Raw genomic sequence first — 17,617 nt, forward strand, 5'->3', positions numbered from 1 at the left:
TGGAAAAATGGCCCGCGTGATCTCATCATAGTGGCTGACGAGGAGAACTCTCTTGGCGCTTTGCAGGAAGCCATTGAGGAGACACCCCTTGTCAAAGTTGCAGTTCACCATAAGATGCAGGAAAACCGGAAGCCTTTAGGTTTTTGGGTGTGAATCCTGACATCAGATCTGAATTCCTTGTTCAAGAAATCAATCAAACGAATCCAGATATTCAGCTTGCAGCAAGTAGTAGGGTTGTTATATCCAATCGAGAAAAGTCTGGATCGCATGCCCACGTGTTAGAGATATCGCCTTCCCATTTTAAGCAACTAATTTCGGTCTCAAAGTTGGCTATTGGCTGGACTATTGCCACGGTTAAGAAAAATTTATATATTCCGTGTGTCAGTTTTGTGCGAAACATGGTCATTCTGAAAGACGGGGTTAGAAGTGAAGCGATCCCACAAAGGTAGTTTGTACTAAATGCATGTTGCCTCATAGCAGTAGGGATTGCACTTCGCAGCTCGGGAACAGTTCTATTTGTTGTCATGAGTGCCAACTTGCTAGCCGATATTCTGCACATCCACATGCTGCTCACATGCTGCTCGGATTTTCGAGGCGCGAGACCTCCGCCGTCTCGGCAGCGTCATTTGTCCGGAATACTTCTTATAAACAAGTTCATTTAAAGCAACCAAATAAATCATGTCCCGTCAGTAACAACTCGAGCCAATTCATGTATTAAATGCTGGTTAATGCGACACAGTAACCGAAACGAGCAGCAAAAGTAACAGGAGGAAGGCTGTGCAGAATGCCACGCGCGCTTTAAAAGCATGCTTGAAAGCTTGCTCACATTTTGAGTTATAATTCGAAAGTGACGAATTCAGACGCCTTTCGAGCTGTGCACGCCGCCACTTGCCACGACAGGACGTTTCCCCGGAGAAGCACTGACGCAGGTGGTGGTGGAAAACATGTATATAGGATACAAATACAGGAGGTTACTCATGAGCTGACCCTGAAGGGGCCAACCCTCACAAACACTAGGTAGAGGTCCCTAGTTCGGGACCCTGTAAAGAAGTTCAGATTAGGTGGGCATATCGCCGAGAAAGAGGAAGAGGAAGTGATTTTGCGTACCAGCTGACTGCAAGCTAGGCCACCCCCGCTCCGGTCCTGCTCGCTACCAGTGCCCGCTACCAGTGCCTGGATCCCCGCTTAACACTTGGTGGAGGTGCGGGATTTCTCTTCCATTTCCTCGCCTTGGAGCTCCGCAGCCGCCGAATTCCTACCTCAATGACAGACTGCAGCACTAACACCACCGGCCCCGCTACCTCGGCCCCTTCTATTTCATGCTCCGGGGTGTTTCGCCAGTGGGATCCGCCGGTCTTCAGCGGTACTGACGACCAAGACGTCGAGGACTGGCTTTCGTCGTATGAATGCGTAAGCACCCACAATAAGTGGGATGACATCTTGAAGCTTAACAACGTGATATTCTACCTCACGCAAGTCGCAAAGTTGTGGTTCACAAATCACGAGGCTGACATTCCAACTTGGGCCTCGTTCAAATCTCGCTTTGTGGATGTCTTCGGTCGCCCTGTGGTCCGCAAGCTTTGCGCTGAACACCGTTTGCGCGAGCGGGTGCAGCAGACAGGCGAAACATTCACAAGCTACATCGAAGACGTTTTAGATTTGTGCCATCGTGTAAATGCATCGATGACTGAAGCTCAGAAGATTCGCCACATCATGGTGGGCATCCATGAAGGCGTATTCAACATCCTCATGGCCAAAGAGCCCCGCACTGTAAGTGATGTCACGATATGTCAGAGCTACGACGAACTTCGTCGCCAACGCATCGTCCCTCGACAACCTGAAGGCACGATCGCGGCTATGTCTGATGGCACTGTCAGCTCTGCACTTATCCAGGAAATCAAAGACTTCGTACGGGAAGAAGTTGCCCGGCAATTATCATTAATTTCAAACGTTCCGCAATCCAGCTCACACCTCGCTTCGAACATACGCCAGGTTATTCAGGAACAAGTTGCCGAGGCACTTCCGCCCCCTCTACAACCACCTCTTCATGCCGCTCCACTCACAGCTCCGCTCATTCATGCCGACGCTGTCCCGACGCCCGGACCCAGTCCACTGTCTTATGCTGAGGTTGCCGCAAGACCACCCCCTCCTGCGCCTTTTCCATCGTACGGTTCGCCTCAGCGGGCATTTTTCACTCAGCGTCGTGCGCCACCTATTCTACGCCCTTGGCGCACAGCTGACAATCGGCCGATTTGCTTTGCATGTGGCCTCCCTGGCCATGTTGCACGCCTGTGCCGCCGTCGTTCGGCACCGTACGCTTTCGATCAGAGCTCGGTTAACTGCGTGCAGCCGCCGTCCCCTCTCCGTGCGCCCCCTCAGCCCTCGTCTCACTTTGACCACTTCTCGCATGACAACCGCTCAACCTATAACAACCGCTCAACCTCTCCGCGCCGTCGCTCTCCGTCGCCGACGCGCCGCCGTTCTACCTCGCCAATGCCGGAAAACCACTAGACGCAGTTCCGCAGGCAAGAACTGCGCTTTCGTCGAACAGTGAAAGTCCTGCTTTGCCACCGAACAATTTAAGAGAAGTTAGCATTGAAAATGTTTGTTCTCTTGCGCTTGTAGATACTGGTGCTGCTGTGTCGGTTATTGACGTTAGACTGTGCCGCTTGTTAAGAAAAGTTGTTCTGCCGTATTCTGGGGTTTCTTTGCGCACCGCCACTGCTGAGCACATCAAACCGCTCGGTACCTGCACGGCTCGAGTCACCATTCAGGACGTTCTCTACGTCATCAGTTTTATCGTTCTTCGTGACTGCTCTCATGACATTATTTTAGGGTAGGACTTCTTGTGTCGCAATCGCGCCGTAATTTATTGAGCTCGTGCCGAAGTAGAGCTTTCTCCGCTGTGCACCGCACCGACCACCGTTAACGTTCTTGGGGAAGCCAAATGCCACGTTGCGGATGCTACTGATATCCCGCCTTTATCTGCCGCTATTGTGCCTATAAACTGTGCCTCTCTTCATGACTGTACAGTGCTCTTCACCCCATCTTCCCTTTTCGTCTCACGACGCTGTCTTCCCTTCCCCTTCGCCGTCCTTAGTGTACGAAGCGGCCGCACCGAACTAGCCATTACTAATGATTCGTTCTACCCACTCACGTTGCAATGTGGTGAGTGCATTGGGCATGCCGACCCTGTTCGATCAGAAAATTTTGTTACCGTCCCGCCGCTTCTCTCCGCCTGTGCCGACACATTCTCCGACAGCATAAGTGCCCTTAGCCCACCTCGTTCCTCGTCTCCTCCATCGCCTCTTGCTGCCTTTGACAAAGCCATCGACAGTGCTCTCGCTCCAGATCAACGCGCCAAGCTCTTCGACTTGCTGAACCGATTCCGAACTTCCTTCGACATCCAGCAGCCATCCTTGGGTCGGACATCAACTGTTACCCACCACATCTATACTGGTACGCACGCCCCGTTACGCCAACGTCCTTATCGTATATCAGCCTCAGAGCGACGCATTATTGATGAACAAGTCGATGAGATGCTCCGTAGAGGTGTTATTAAGCCTTCCAGTAGCCCTTGGGCGTCCCCGGTCGTTTTAGTCACGAAGAAAGACGGGTCTATTCGATTCTGTGTGGACTACCGCCGACTTAATGCGATCACACGAAAGGACGTCTATCCGCTGCCACACGTAGACGACGCGCTGGACACTTTGCATGGAGCGGAATTTTTCTCTTCAATCGATTTACGATCTGGCTACTGGCAAGTTCCAATGGCTGAAGACGATCGCCCCAAGACAGCTTTTGTCACTCCCGACGGGCTCTATGAGTTCAACGTCATGCCGTTTGGCCTGTGTAACGCGCCCGCCACCTTTGAACGCGTGATCGACAATATTCTCCGCGGTTTGAAGTGGCACACATGTCTCTGCTACTTGGATGACATCGTCGTATTTTCACCCGACTTCGCGACCCACCTAACTCGCCTTGAAACTGTCTTGCAATGTCTTAGCGACGCTGGTCTGCGGCTCAATCTGAAAAAGTGCTATTTCGCCGCTCGCCAACTTACTATTTTAGGGAATTCAGTGTCCAAGGATGGCATCCTTCCTGATCCATCTAAACTCCGCGCTGTCGCTGAGTTCCCGAAGCCAACATCTATCAAGCAACTGCGCAGCTTCATAGGCTTATGCTCCTATTTTAGGCGTTTCGTTCGGAACTTTGCGACCATCATTGCTCCTCTGACGCGACTTCTCAGCGCCCACAAAGATCTTTCTGCCTGGTCACCGGCTTGCGATACTGCTTTTACGAAATTGCGCACGATACTTACCTCAACCCCGTATTGCGCCATTTTGATTCGGCTGCTCCTACCGAAGTGCACACCGATGCCAGCGACGCCAGCCTCGGCGCTGTTCTTGCCCAACGTAAACCAGGTGTTGATGAAGACGTTGTGGCGTATGCAGGTCGAACGCTGACCAAGGCCGAGATCAACTACTCGGTGACAGAAAAGGAATGCTTGGCAATTGTTTGGGCGCTTCAGAAATTTCGGCCATACTTGTATGGGCGCGCATTTGATGTTGTTACGGACCACCACGCTTTATGTTGGTTGTCTTCACTAAAAGACCCCACCGGCCGTCTCGCCCGCTGGTCGCTTAGACTACAAGAGTATGATTTTCGAGTCATCTATCGTACAGGGCGTAAGCACTCCGACGCAGACGCTTTATCTCGCTCGCCGGTGCCGCCTGACGCTCCGTTGTCACCTGCCTCCGGCATCGTCCTGTCTTCCCTGTCCATCGACGACATGCCATCAGAACAGCGCAAGGATCCGTGGCTAACATCACTAATCGATCTTCTTACGAACTCGTCACTTTCACCGGCTCCTCGCGCCCTTCGTCGTCAAGCGCAGCATTTCGCCCTTCGTGACCGTCTTCTCTATCGACGCAGTTATATGCCAGATGGCCGTAAGTGGCTGCTCGTCGTACCTCGCCACCTCCGAAGTGATATCTGCGCATCTTACCATAACGATCCGCAGTGTGGCCATGTGGGTGTATTTAAGACTTACGAACGGTTGCGACAGCGCTTTTACTGGCGCGGTATGTATACCTTCGTCAGTAAGTATGTGCGTTTGTGCATCGATTGCCAACGTCGTAAGCCGCCTCCTCTCCATCAGCCGGCTCCACTACAGCACCTTCCGTGCCCATACCGACCATTCGATCGTGTTGGCATCGATTTGTATGGACCTCTGCCGTACACACCTGCAGGAAATCGTTGGATAATCATAGCCGTCGATCACCTCGCTCGCTATGCGGAGACAGCAGCACTTCAGGATGCCACCGGACTCACTATCGCGTCCTTTCTTTTTCATAATTTCATTCTGCGGCACGGGGCCCCCCGTGAACTTCTAAGTGATCGGGGCAAATCTTTCCTATCCGAGGTTGTCGAAGCGCTCCTACGCGAATGTCAAACCATCCATCGGACAGCCAGCGCGTACCACCCTCAAACCAACGGACTGACAGAGCGCTTCAATTGCACACTAGGTGACATGATGTCCAAGTACATCGCCTCTGATCACTCCGATTGGGACAAGATTCTCCCATTTATAACCTACGCCTACAACACCGCCGTTCAAGCAACTACCGGATTCTCGCCATTTTTTCTGCTGTACGGGCGTGAACCTTCGTCTCCACTCGACACCATCCTTCCCTACCGTCCTGATATCTCAGAGTATACATCGCTTTCAGCAGCTGCCAGGCACGCTGAAGAATGTCGCAAACTGGCTCGCTCACTCACTTCGGACGAGCAAGCCCAGAAACAAGCGCACAGTGACAGCAGCCACTCTGTCCACCAATTTTCTCCCGGTGCTCACGTGTGGCTCTGGGTCCCATCGACACCACCCGGTCTGACCAGCAAGTTTATTTCCAAATACCAAGGACCCTATCTAGTGCTCCAGCAGACTTCTCCCGTGAATTACCTAGTTGAACCGCTAGCCGCATCCACTGACCTTCGCCGCCATGGGCGTGAGATTGTTCACGTCGACCGTTTGAAGCTTTACTACGATCCCGCATTTCTTTCGTCTCCTTGAGTCGCCAGGATGGCTCCTCTTTTCTGCAGGGGCCAGATTGTAAAGAAGAAGTTCAGATTAGGTGGGTATATCGCCGAGAAAGAGGAAGAGGAAGTGATTTTGCGTACCAGCTGACTGCAAGCTAGGCCACCCCCGCTCCGGTCCTGCTCGCTACCAGTGCCCGCTACCAGTGCCTGGATCCCCGCTTAACAACCCCAGTGGCATCTGCCGCCGCTCGGGCTCGCCCGACTGAGGCCCGTTGGGCCTGCAGGTCTGAGCAGCCGAGCAGGGTCGCCTCCCAGTCCTCCCGGTTTGGGTTGGGGTGAGGGGGGATAGCCGGATTTGAGGGGCAGGCCCACACCATGTGGTAGATGTCCGAAGACACCACCCCACAGTGCGGGAAGCTGCCAGAGAAAGCAGGGTCGAAGTGTTTTAGAGCTGCCGGGCACAGCAGTGTGTTGGTATAGAGGCGGAGTAAGAGCCGCTCATCCGCCTTTGAAAGGCCTTTACAAGGGCGGGGCTAAAGGCTGTGGCTAGATTGGTAGTAATTTACGATATCTTTGAATGTATAAGCCGGATTAGGATCAGCGTCCTGGTCGGAGGGGGAGGAGGAGGAAACTTCCCGGAGAGAGAGCGCGCGGGCGGCGGCGTCGGCAGCCTCGTTTTCAGCCAGCCCCTGATGAGCAGTAGCCCAAATAATATATCGGGTAGCGGGGTCCCCAATGTAGGAGCTATATTGAAGTATTCGGTAGGCTAGATAAGGGGTCCAGTCCTGTTCGACGTTCCGACAGGCCCCTCGCGAGTCGGAAATTATATATTTTGAGTCAGAGTGGGAAGCAGCCAATGCTATGGCGACCTCCTCCGCATGAGTTATGTTGCGGGCCCTGAAGCTAATACCGTTGACTGTTTTCGCCTCGTGGACGACTGCGGCCGTGTACCACCCCCCATGGTGCGGGCCAGAGGTGTCCACATAAAAAAACGCCGGGTTTAGAACCATAATGGAGTGCCAGGGCTTCCGCCCGCGCCAGGCGTCTGCCATCATGGTCTTCATTTTGGCGCTGACGCAGCAACGTCCGAGAAGCTTTGCAAGATGCAAGCTTTACCGCAACCAACGCAACGTCGTGCGGCTACGATTGGCACATTAGAAACCACGTTCATGTCGTGTGTAGACGTTCGCAAACGATGAAGACATGTCGATACAACGAAGACACCGCTGAACAGTCATCTTCCCGCACTTAACCACATCGTGTTCTGGAAGGTTCTATTGGGTTTTCGTAACAGCGAAAGAGGTCGCTAAAAATGAGATCCGCTGAAATTAAGGCACGATAAGTATACCGTGTTCTTTTCAAGAAATAAAAAGGCTCTATCTCATAAATATAAGAACGTGAAAATGTTTTGTTTCTGTAATTTCGACCACCTGGGGATCTTTAACGTGCACTGACATCGCACAGCCCACGGACGCCTAGAGGCGTTCGTGTGCTGTGCGATGTCAGCGCACGTTAAAGATCCCCAGGTGGTCGAAATTACTCCGTAGCTCTCCACTACGGCTCCTCTTTCTCTCTTTCCACTCTAACTCCCCACCTTCTTCCCTTCCCTTACGGCTCAGTTCAGGTGTCCACAGACACAAGTGTGAGAGATACTGCGCCTTTCCCTTCCTGTTAACCAATTATTATTATTATTATTATTATTATTATTATTATTATTATTATTATTATTATGTACGCATGTGCGCTGTGCTCCCGCCCGTTTTTTGGCAAGCAGCAGTTTTTACGATGTGCCGACTGTGCGAAACGTGTTCACACGAAGTGCGTCACCTGGGCGGATGACGAGCTGCAACTTCTGAAGTCCGGCTCTCGGCCATTCTTGTGTAATTTGTGTGCGTCGTCGTCGTCTGACGGTGTTAGGCTTAGCGACGGTGGTGCTAGAGTCCCTGGTGCCCCGCTCCTGCCCAGCCACCCGACCGGTTTTCCCCCTTCAGCCGCGACCGACGAACATGGCGGTGAGTTTGCCTCGCTACGGGCTCTCCTCCTCGACGCGCTTGAGGGAATCTCTTTTCTGAGCGATGAGGTTGCCCAGCTACGGGAAGAGAACGAGCGCCTTCGTGTAGAGAACTCGCGGGCTTTCGTACAACAAGCCGAGGTTATCGCCTCTCTACGTGCCGATGTTCACGGCCTACGCCAGGAGCTTGTGCGGTGCGCTGCTTCGCAGTGTGAGCGTCCTCTCGTCGAGCGTCCTCTCGTTGTCTCCGTGGGCAATCCTACCCGTGAGGAGCAGCCATCGGTGGACTACTCCGCCGCTCTTCATCGAGGGATGACTCCTGGAGATATTACCTGTTCATCTTCTGCCTCTGCTCCTCGCCGTGCGGTTGACTTACCCAGTGCGATGAAGAAGCACCGAAGTCGAGCCATTACTGGCGCATCGAGCTCATCTGTCCTGAACGTTGCCATTTACCAAAAGAAGCGTCCGAAGACTATTTTCGTCTCTAAACTCAGTCCCGATACTACATCGGTAGACCTTACCAACCATCTAAAATCAGTGAATATTACTCCCATTTCCTGCCGGCAGCTGAAAACAAGGTACGACTCCTACTCGTCCTTCCATATTGAAATTGATGAAGAATCCTACAGTAAGCTTGTTGAGCCTTCGATGTGGCCGATGGGCTGCATATACAAGGACTTTCGTGGGAAGCTTTACGACGATATGCTTCATCCCTCTGAACTGACGCAAAATTGCAGTGGCCCCTAATTTGGATATCTATTATCAAAACGCCCGAGGTCTTCGGACTAAGGGATCAGAATTTTTTTCTAGCGTCTTGTCCTCTTGTTATACCGCTGTTGTGGTTACCGAAACCTGGCTGTCAAGTGATATTCCTTCCAATGATTTCTTTCCAAATAATTACTCTGTTTTTCGTAGCGACCGCCCTGAAACAGGTCCCAAATCAAGAGGAGGTGGAGTGCTCATTGCTATTGACAGTTTTGTGAAGTGTGTTCGACGTTCCGATCTGGAAACTGTTGAAGAATGTGTGTGGCTCGAGCTCACTTTAAATCGATATGAAAAACTTTTACTTGCAGCTTTCTACATTCCTCCGAATCTACCTCCTTCAGCCTATGATGATGTTCTGCTCTCAATCGAACATGTTATAACCCGTCATAGCAAACACAAACTTCTTATTTTAGGTGATTTTAATACTCCTGGTATCAACTGGAACTCACTTATTTCTTCTCACAACAATCATTACATATTAAGTAAGTGTAACGCTCTACTTGATTTTATAGCCTTTAACTCTTTGCAGCAACACAATTTCATTGCAAACTGTTGCGGTAATATTCTTGACATCTGTCTATCGAATTTTGAAAGTGTTCGAGTCTCGAGTTCAGACATACCGCTGACTCGCTGTGACAAATTTCATCCTCCGCTTCTAGTTACTACTGCTCTCTCTGCCTCACATTCTACTAATTCAGATCGGGTGGGGAATTCGCCCCGTTTCGCGTATGCACGTGGTGATTATGTCGGTCTTTTCAATTTCTTCTCTTCCGTCGACTGGTCCCTTTTAAATGACATTAATGATTCAGATGGACAAGTCAGTCGCTTTACAGAAATAGTTCTTGATGGTATGCGTCGGTACATACCTTTGCATACTCCTACGCGTAGGAAGTTCCCTTCCTGGTTTTCAAGGGAACTAATAACGGCGTTAAAGCTCAAGGAACGGGCCCATCGTAAAGCGAAACGCCCTGGGTTTCACAATTGGGCAGATGAGTTTCGCCGTGTGCGTTCTCTTTGCAAACGCTTATACAAGCGGGACTACGACTCCTATCTTGAGTCTTTAGAGAGGAATGCCTCAAATCGTCCTAGTCAGTTCTGGCGTTACGTTCGCAAGCGTTCCATTAAATCAGATTTAAGTATCAGCTTAGTTGACTCTCAGGGTTCGGAAATTCGGGATGTTGCCGACAGTTTTGCACAACATTTTTCCTCCGTTTACAAACATCCACATTGTGATTCCGTTTGCCTCCCTTCTGGTGCACTATCTAATTCCATTCTCTTTGACGAGGAGTTGATAACTGAGAGTCTTAAGCGTCTGAGACCATCTTTGTCTCCTGGACCTGATGGCATTCCAGCTGCCATAATAAAAGCCTTCAGTTATATCTTCGTACCAGTACTGACTGCCATATATAATAACTGTTTAAAAAATGCTGCCTTTCCTCGCGTGTGGAAAATGGCACGCGTGTTTCCTGTCTTCAAGTCTGGAAACAAATCTGATGTTTCCAATTATCGTCCGATTTCTCTTCTATGTGCAACCTCTAAGCTTTTCGAATTAGCTTTGCACAGCGTACTTTCCTTCCATCTCAAACATATCATAGTACCGAATCAACATGGCTTCATGTCGGGCCGTTCTACTTCTACCAACCTAGTCACGTTTATGACGTATGCCTCTGCAGCAGTCCTTCAGAGGGGTCAGGTTGACACTGTGTACTGTGATATGAGCAAAGCTTTCGACGTTGTTACTCACTCACTACTTCTTGAAAAACTTCTACTCTCTGGCGTTGAAGTCTCACTCGTAGCCCTCCTACGCAACTATCTCCTTGATCGCTTCTGCTTTGTCAGTGTCAATGGACAGACTTCTTTCGTTTACCCTGCAACGAGTGGAGTTCCTCAAGGTTCAGTACTAGGCCCGCTTCTCTTCTCCGTTTTTATTAATGATGTTTCCTCGGCGATAAAGAACTCCTCGTTTCTTCTTTATGCTGATGATATAAAAATATTCAAGGTAATACATTCTTTTCAAGATTGCGTGTTGTTGCAATCGGACATATCTGCTTTTTCTGATTGGTGTGCGATGAATCGACTTACCCTCAATTCTTCCAAAACTAGGGTTGTGTCCTTTACTCGTAAAACACATAGCTTTCTCTACCATTATTCTGTGAATTCTGTGCTGTTGGATAGGGTTGATGAAATTAATGACCTTGGTGTACTTTTTGACCGCACCCTCAGCTTCTCCTCTCACACTAACCGCATTGCTCAGCGGGCTATGCGCACACTCGGATTCGTTTGCAGACTTTCGAGAGAGTTCCACACTCCACTTCCGTTCCTAAAACTGTACCTGTCCATATGCCTGCCGGTCTTGGAGTATGCGTCGGTTGTTTGGAATGGCACTTGCAAATCGAACTTGGACAAGGTTGACAGAGTACAAAAAAAATTTTTACGGATATTTCATTATCGCTTTCCTTGCGCAACTTCCCCCTCTCGCTCCACCAGGAGCGCCCAACTGAATCTTCCTTCCCTTCACTGCCGTCGTATCAGACTTGATATTACATTTCTGTACAAACTCCTTCATGGCCACATTATGTGCCCTCAGCTCTTAGAGTACATCCTACTGCGCGTTCCGCGAAAGAGCATGAGGGAATTCAGACCATTTCAGGTTTCTCCTCTTCATTCCCACTCCCCTCTAGACAGGATGCAGTGGTTGTTTAACACTTTTTGTCCTCACCTTGACATCTTCCAAAACTCGCTCTGTTCATTTACATTGGATGTTCGTAGCGTTGTATTCTAAATAGCACTTTATCACTTAAAACTCCCACTTTCTAGCCTTAAATTGTATTTACTTCACTTTTTGCTTTTTCTCCTGTTCAATGCTGTCTGTATCGGGAACTACTTTTTATCCGTTTCTTATTTATATTTCAACTTTAAACTTTATATTCGAATCTTACTGCCCCTTGTTCAATTTTACTTCTTTATTGTATTATTCTGTATTTCTAGCCTGTGTTTTAAGTACCATGCACTTGTTGCGCCTTGAAGGGTTGTTTATTTTATGTATATTTCTATATTACTATAATCAATGTCAGTTATTTGTTGTTGTTTTTTTTTTTTCTCTTCTATCTACCGTTCTTTTTTTTTTTCTTTATTTCCTGGTGTGCTAAAAAATTCTCTCACTGTGTATATAAGTGATGCTACTCATTGTTTGCTTACTTTCCGTGATACTTTTCGTCTGTTTCATTTCATGTATTATTTATTTATTTTTTTTTTTTGTGTTCTCTCTGTGTGTGTAAACATGTTTGTGCTTTTTCATTTTTGTTTCTTTTTTTTTTATTTGTGCTGCAGCACAAAGACCACATGGTTGTTCCTGCGCACATTAAATAAAGATTGATTGATTGATCATTATTATTATTATTATTATTATTATTATTATTATTATTATTATTATTCTTTTACTCAGTAGTTCCAATGTTTACAAATCAGTGCGAAGATGTCCCTCCAAGCAATTGATGTCACTGGCAATATGTTTCTGCGCCCGCTTGGTTCCAAGTAACGCGACATGCGATGGATCTAGGCAAGTCAGCGTTTGATTGCTCCGCATATTGCTCCCAGAGAGCAACGGTTAGTTCTACCGCCAGGGCTCGAATGGCGCACTTCGCTGCGCCATTAAACATTCCGTGCGCTGGCAAGCTGCAAAGTCAAGGTTACGTGTGATAGATATCGCGAGATAACGCATATGTACGCGCCAGAGCCGTTTCGCGCTGGCTGGAACAGCACCTGGCGATGTTTGTTTACTCAAGTAGCGGCGCATTATTCCGACAGTGATAAAAGAGACGGCTCCAGGAGCCCTCAGTTCGTCATGGTTCGGCGCCAGCGACCTAACCTGTTCTTTATCGCGTTGCTAGGTTGCGTGAAGTGTTCTAATATTTGGTTTTTGGGGAAACACGGGGAAAAAACTTAAGTCGATATGCATAGATAGTTTAGTTCAACATAACGTCAAAGACGACACAGAAAACGATGTTCTTATATCTAAAAATAAAATAGATGTGTCGCCATCACCTGTAGACTTATCAGGTGAACTGTGCTAAACCCAACTGCGCCAGCAATAAGCTTTGATCCCACGCAAGTGCACTAGCAGGTTATCATCTTTCGTCTAGCGGCGAAAAATTGCTGGCGAGGTTGCATGGAGGCCCAAAAATTATATTTACAAAACCAAGTGCCGGTATGATGATGCTGTCCTTAGTCGTAACGAATATCCCCCTGCCCGAAGATGCTTAACCCGAAGGCTGAAGGTGTTCGCATGCATATACAGAGATCATTTTTACTCCACAGGGACATGTGTTACTGCAAGTGTTGTGTGCCTTGTGCGATACCAGAACCTCGAGTACCAATGCTGAACAGTGTTTCAAATCACCATGTCCGAGAAAAAGAAATACTTGCGGTTAGGCCAATGAAATGTTTGCTCCTTTAGAACCCTCAGCGGAAGCAACGCATCAATTTAGGCCTACTTTACTGCAGGCAACACCTTTGAGATTACCGGGCAGGGGAAACCACCAGTCGCGATTTCAGGTCTCCACGTCCATCTTTTACTTTCCTATCCCCTTCTCATAACTTTGCTACCTTCGCCTTCCTGTTTGTTTGTTTTTCCTTATCCGGGCGTGTGGCCGGCCACTCCGAGTTACATCATATTGGGTTATTGCTGTTATGTCGCAGCAGTCATGACCATGTTTTGCTGCATGATGGGTAGCGGGCAGCACGGGCGAACGATATACACGTTATGCGGTTCCTTTTCCTCCATTCACCGATCGCTACCAAAAAATATGGTGGATCGAAAACGTGACCTCACAATTTTTCACTAAAATTAAAGCAGTTTGCCGTTGACTTCACATCATCGGCATTAAACGAGCGGACAAAGAAGAAAATAACATCACCATTTGTAGTTTTTACTTGCCTTAAATAATCCTTGTGTCATTGCTACAAGGTGCGAACAGTTTCAACGGTGACCCCGACCTTAATGAGGGGTCAGTGATCAAAAGTACAGAATTAGAAATATTTTATCGTTCGAGGACTTTCAGATGTCCATTACACCCCATCAAATCTTTAATACAACCCACACTGTATGCAGTTACCATCCTATTTGGGTAGTGTACACAGGTACTGCTTTCTTTTCTTTTTTAAACTGTTTGAATCTTCTTTTTTTTTGAGGTATTATAACCAAAACACTTAGAACGTATTGATCATTGTTACGCAAATGGTGTTGCGTACAAAGGTTACTGCGGTAATCCACAACATTGGGCTACAGCTTAAATGGTGTTGCGTACAATCAAAGGTTACTGCGGTAATCCACAACATTGGGCTACAGCATAAAAGAAACTTGGTGCATATCAATATTAAGTCTACAGCTTTATCCACATTGCAATAAAAACCAGCTATACGGCACCATTTCACACAATTCTCTATTGCATTGCCGCCTCATAACACAAAGAATTATGATCCCAAGAACTTTTACCAGCTACCGGAAGCCGAAAATCAAGACACTACCAAGCGCCAACTGCTTAAATACTTTGTCATAAAGCCTTGAATTCAAAATTTCTTTGCAAACCTCAAAAACAGATAGTACCGGACACTGTTTCATGCAAAACAGCATGCAATGTCCTATACTAGCGGGCTCTTCATGCATTTCGTCACATAATGGCCTCCTTTGCGACCAGCAGCACTACCATTAGGCTCCTTTATGTTTCACCTTTTCCTTCCTGGACAAAATGTTTTCTCACTGTGCTTCATTGTTCCGTTGTACTGTTTCATGAGATCTGATGCGTTTTCTGTTTAACACCATCTTTCTTGCGGCACTGTAGTGCACATTATAAAAAGGAACTGAGAACTCCTCATGCATACAGACATTTTGCTTCAGCTTCCTCTCGCTCGATTGCAAGGAAAAGAAAATAAGTTTATTTGATTGGACTACTTCGCCCATTATCAGCATTTCAACGGAGGAAAATACCAAGAACACCAGTTTACTATTATTTCTGCGCTCGTTAAAGAACCCCAGTTGGTACAATATCCCCCGAAGACCATATTTTAACTTGTCTAATGTACCGCAAGTACAGTTTTGGAGTGGGAAACGCACATCAATCAATCAATCAATCAATCAATCAATCAATCAATCAATCAATCAATCAATCAATCAATCAATCAATCAATCAATCAATCAATCAATCAATCAATCAATCAATCGAACAAAATAAACATTTACAAACAACAATTTATTTGTGCGCTTTTCTGGATCAGCACACAAGGAACAATGTTTGACTGTCGACGCTGAGGATTGTCGGGAAACAAAATGGGCGTCACACTTTCATGGCACATTAGAAACAGCATGAACAACTTAGGCAATGCATAGAATGTACCCATTCTCTAGACGTCGAGCACACACGAGATCGAGAACACTGCGGTTATAAAGCCGAACCTTGTCGAGAAGGTTCATTTCTGCCCATTAAAGCGTACAGCACGAGCGCAACTTGACTAGCTTTGATATCTTAATGTTTGCCTTCTGTGTCAACTAGTCAACTATTTTATCAAAGACGACTAGGTAATGCACATCATCTTTGGAAGAAATATTTACAAGACACAGGTTACAAAGCGTATCCTGACCTGCAAACCGACATTATTGTCTGTTCAGTGGAATGTTAACATATATATACTACCGAGGGAAACTTTTTGCTTTTTTTTGTCCTAGAGAATAATTTTCTTTCGAATTCAAATGATATCACAAATGGACTCTACAGATAGCAATATCTGGTGCGTAACTATTACTGCAATCGCTTGAAACGAGAACATCTTCGGCGGAAGTCCGCCTGGTTATGGCTTATAAAAAAAAAAAAAAAAAAAAAAAGGTTACGAAATACAACAATTAATGGCTGGTGCCGTGATTCTCAAGCTTTTTGCATCAGCTTCGCAATAATTAAACATGACGCAGTTCGCAGAGTTGGATTCTTGGGAAATGTTCTTAAGACATTGATTCAATTTGAACTCCAGCAACGCAAAGGTCACCCCGAGCATGAAGTAAAAAGTCACTAACATATGAAGTGCGTGGGCACACAGACATATATGTGCCGCATATATAAAGATGAAAAAAAATAAATACATTGTGGACCTTCTCCTGGTAGTAGTTTAGTTACACAGGTATTCAAAGTGGATTTCGCAGGTACTATATAACAGCTACCAAAATAAAACAGTGTGGAAGCCTCACCTACGCATAGGTGGGGAGAATGGAGTATTTTATAGTTTTCTACTAATTTGGCCTGATGCCTAATTCAGATTTCTAATTTTGGTATGTACCTACAGGTAATTTTAGTATTTACCTACAGGTAACGGATGCTGCTCCGCCTACCTATTGGTAAATAATGCTTAGCCATTTCTGGTAACGACTGCACTGAGAAGCGAATTTCGTATTCTGTTTACTTGTGTGCGCACCTGTACACAACTCTTGCGTTCAGCCTTGCTTACGCCCTCATTGCGTAAATGACTAGAGGTGGCATAAGCATGTAGAGTCTCCCAACGTACGTTATAATACCTGCTTACACCGGCTAAGAAAATACACAAAACAGCATAAAAATCAACCAAACATAAAAAACGATAAGGAATATATTTCGATTCTAATTCTTTTTTTTTTTTAATCTTTGAGGTTCAGGTATTATTCTGGAGAGCTATGAACAGTCACAATAGTTAAGACTCGGGGATAATTTTCAAAGCAAAAAAAAAAAAAAAAAGAAAACACAGATTTCCATGTTGCCAATAGTCAGCATGTGCTGCGTTTCCCCCTGTAGTTAGCTCTATCAAAACTAAATATTCTCCTGCGATCACTTTGGCGGAATACATAATGGCTTATTCCCTAAATTGATCCTAACAGGTAGTTCACCTCAAGTCTGCGTCTCGTGAATGACTACTATAAGCTGTGAAAGGGAAGTAACAATTTTCACAACCTGCTGCGTAGTGAGGAACCAAGGTTCCCACCAGATAAATCCAAGATGACTCTTTGACCCTTCATTGACCAGATAAATAGTTGCCATTTCTTGATTCACCTTTACGCTTCAAAATAGAACATTTGCCATATGCTAACGTACATAACTTCTATAAATACTCTAGGTCACTGGAATGTTCCTCGGGGTCAGTTTCCACACAGAATAGAAGTGTTATGACACCATTTTTCCATGATCACTGATGGCGGCATTCGTCAAATGCAGTCTTCGTGGGATCGTTGCACGCACACCACCGGATCAACATAATGCCGATGTTTCAATGGCATCCAGTTCTCGCCGCAGCTGCTTCATGTTCTGTCCCTTGAGGAGTTTCCGTCCTTTCATTCGAAATCGGCGTCAGAAGGTGCGCCGTTGCATCTTGCTCGTGCGATGAGTATCGTTGCGATGCTGGTCGGGCTGTCGCAAAGGAGAAGCGGAGGAAAACATGGTGGTACGTTATAACATTATTCGCTGCCTCTCATTCTGACTAGTATGTCTTTGTATAAAGCGATATATTTGTGCTTGGTTGCTCAGTACTCTAGCGATCTCTTGACACATTTTCTGCATTGAGCAAGCATAACTCTAATTTTCCCTTGCGGCACAGAAAATATAAACAATTTAATACTTGACTTCTGCGTGCACCTAATTATTTAGGCTCAGATGTGGTTGGCAATCCACTAGCCATCGCTAGTGTGAACGTACCTTCAGAACATTCTTGCTGTAAAGGCACAGTGTGCTCCTGAAGTGAATCCTTTACACCTTCTCAAAATGTTTCACAGCCGCCTTCAAAATGTCCAAT

The 17,617-nt window shown here is 46.9% G+C and overlaps 1 protein-coding gene across 1 annotated transcript in view; it reads right to left on the minus strand.

Annotated features, from left to right (window-relative positions):
* Positions 1 to 15,044: 15,044 nt before the first annotated feature.
* LOC146185475 (uncharacterized) overlaps positions 15,045 to 17,617 on the minus strand; it is a 49,438-nt gene continuing 46,865 nt past the window's right edge. Inside the window, exon 12 of the mRNA XM_084607831.1 lies at positions 15,045 to 17,235. Coding sequence (XP_084463957.1) covers positions 17,096 to 17,235 — 140 coding nt within the window. The 3' untranslated portion in view covers positions 15,045 to 17,095. The remainder of the gene's footprint in view (positions 17,236 to 17,617) is intronic.

Source organism: Amblyomma maculatum, chromosome 6 (genome assembly GCF_055883805.1).
Source record: "Amblyomma maculatum isolate TAMU_Amacu chromosome 6, ASM5588380v1, whole genome shotgun sequence".
In the NCBI taxonomy this organism is placed as follows: Eukaryota; Metazoa; Arthropoda; class Arachnida; order Ixodida; family Ixodidae; genus Amblyomma; species Amblyomma maculatum.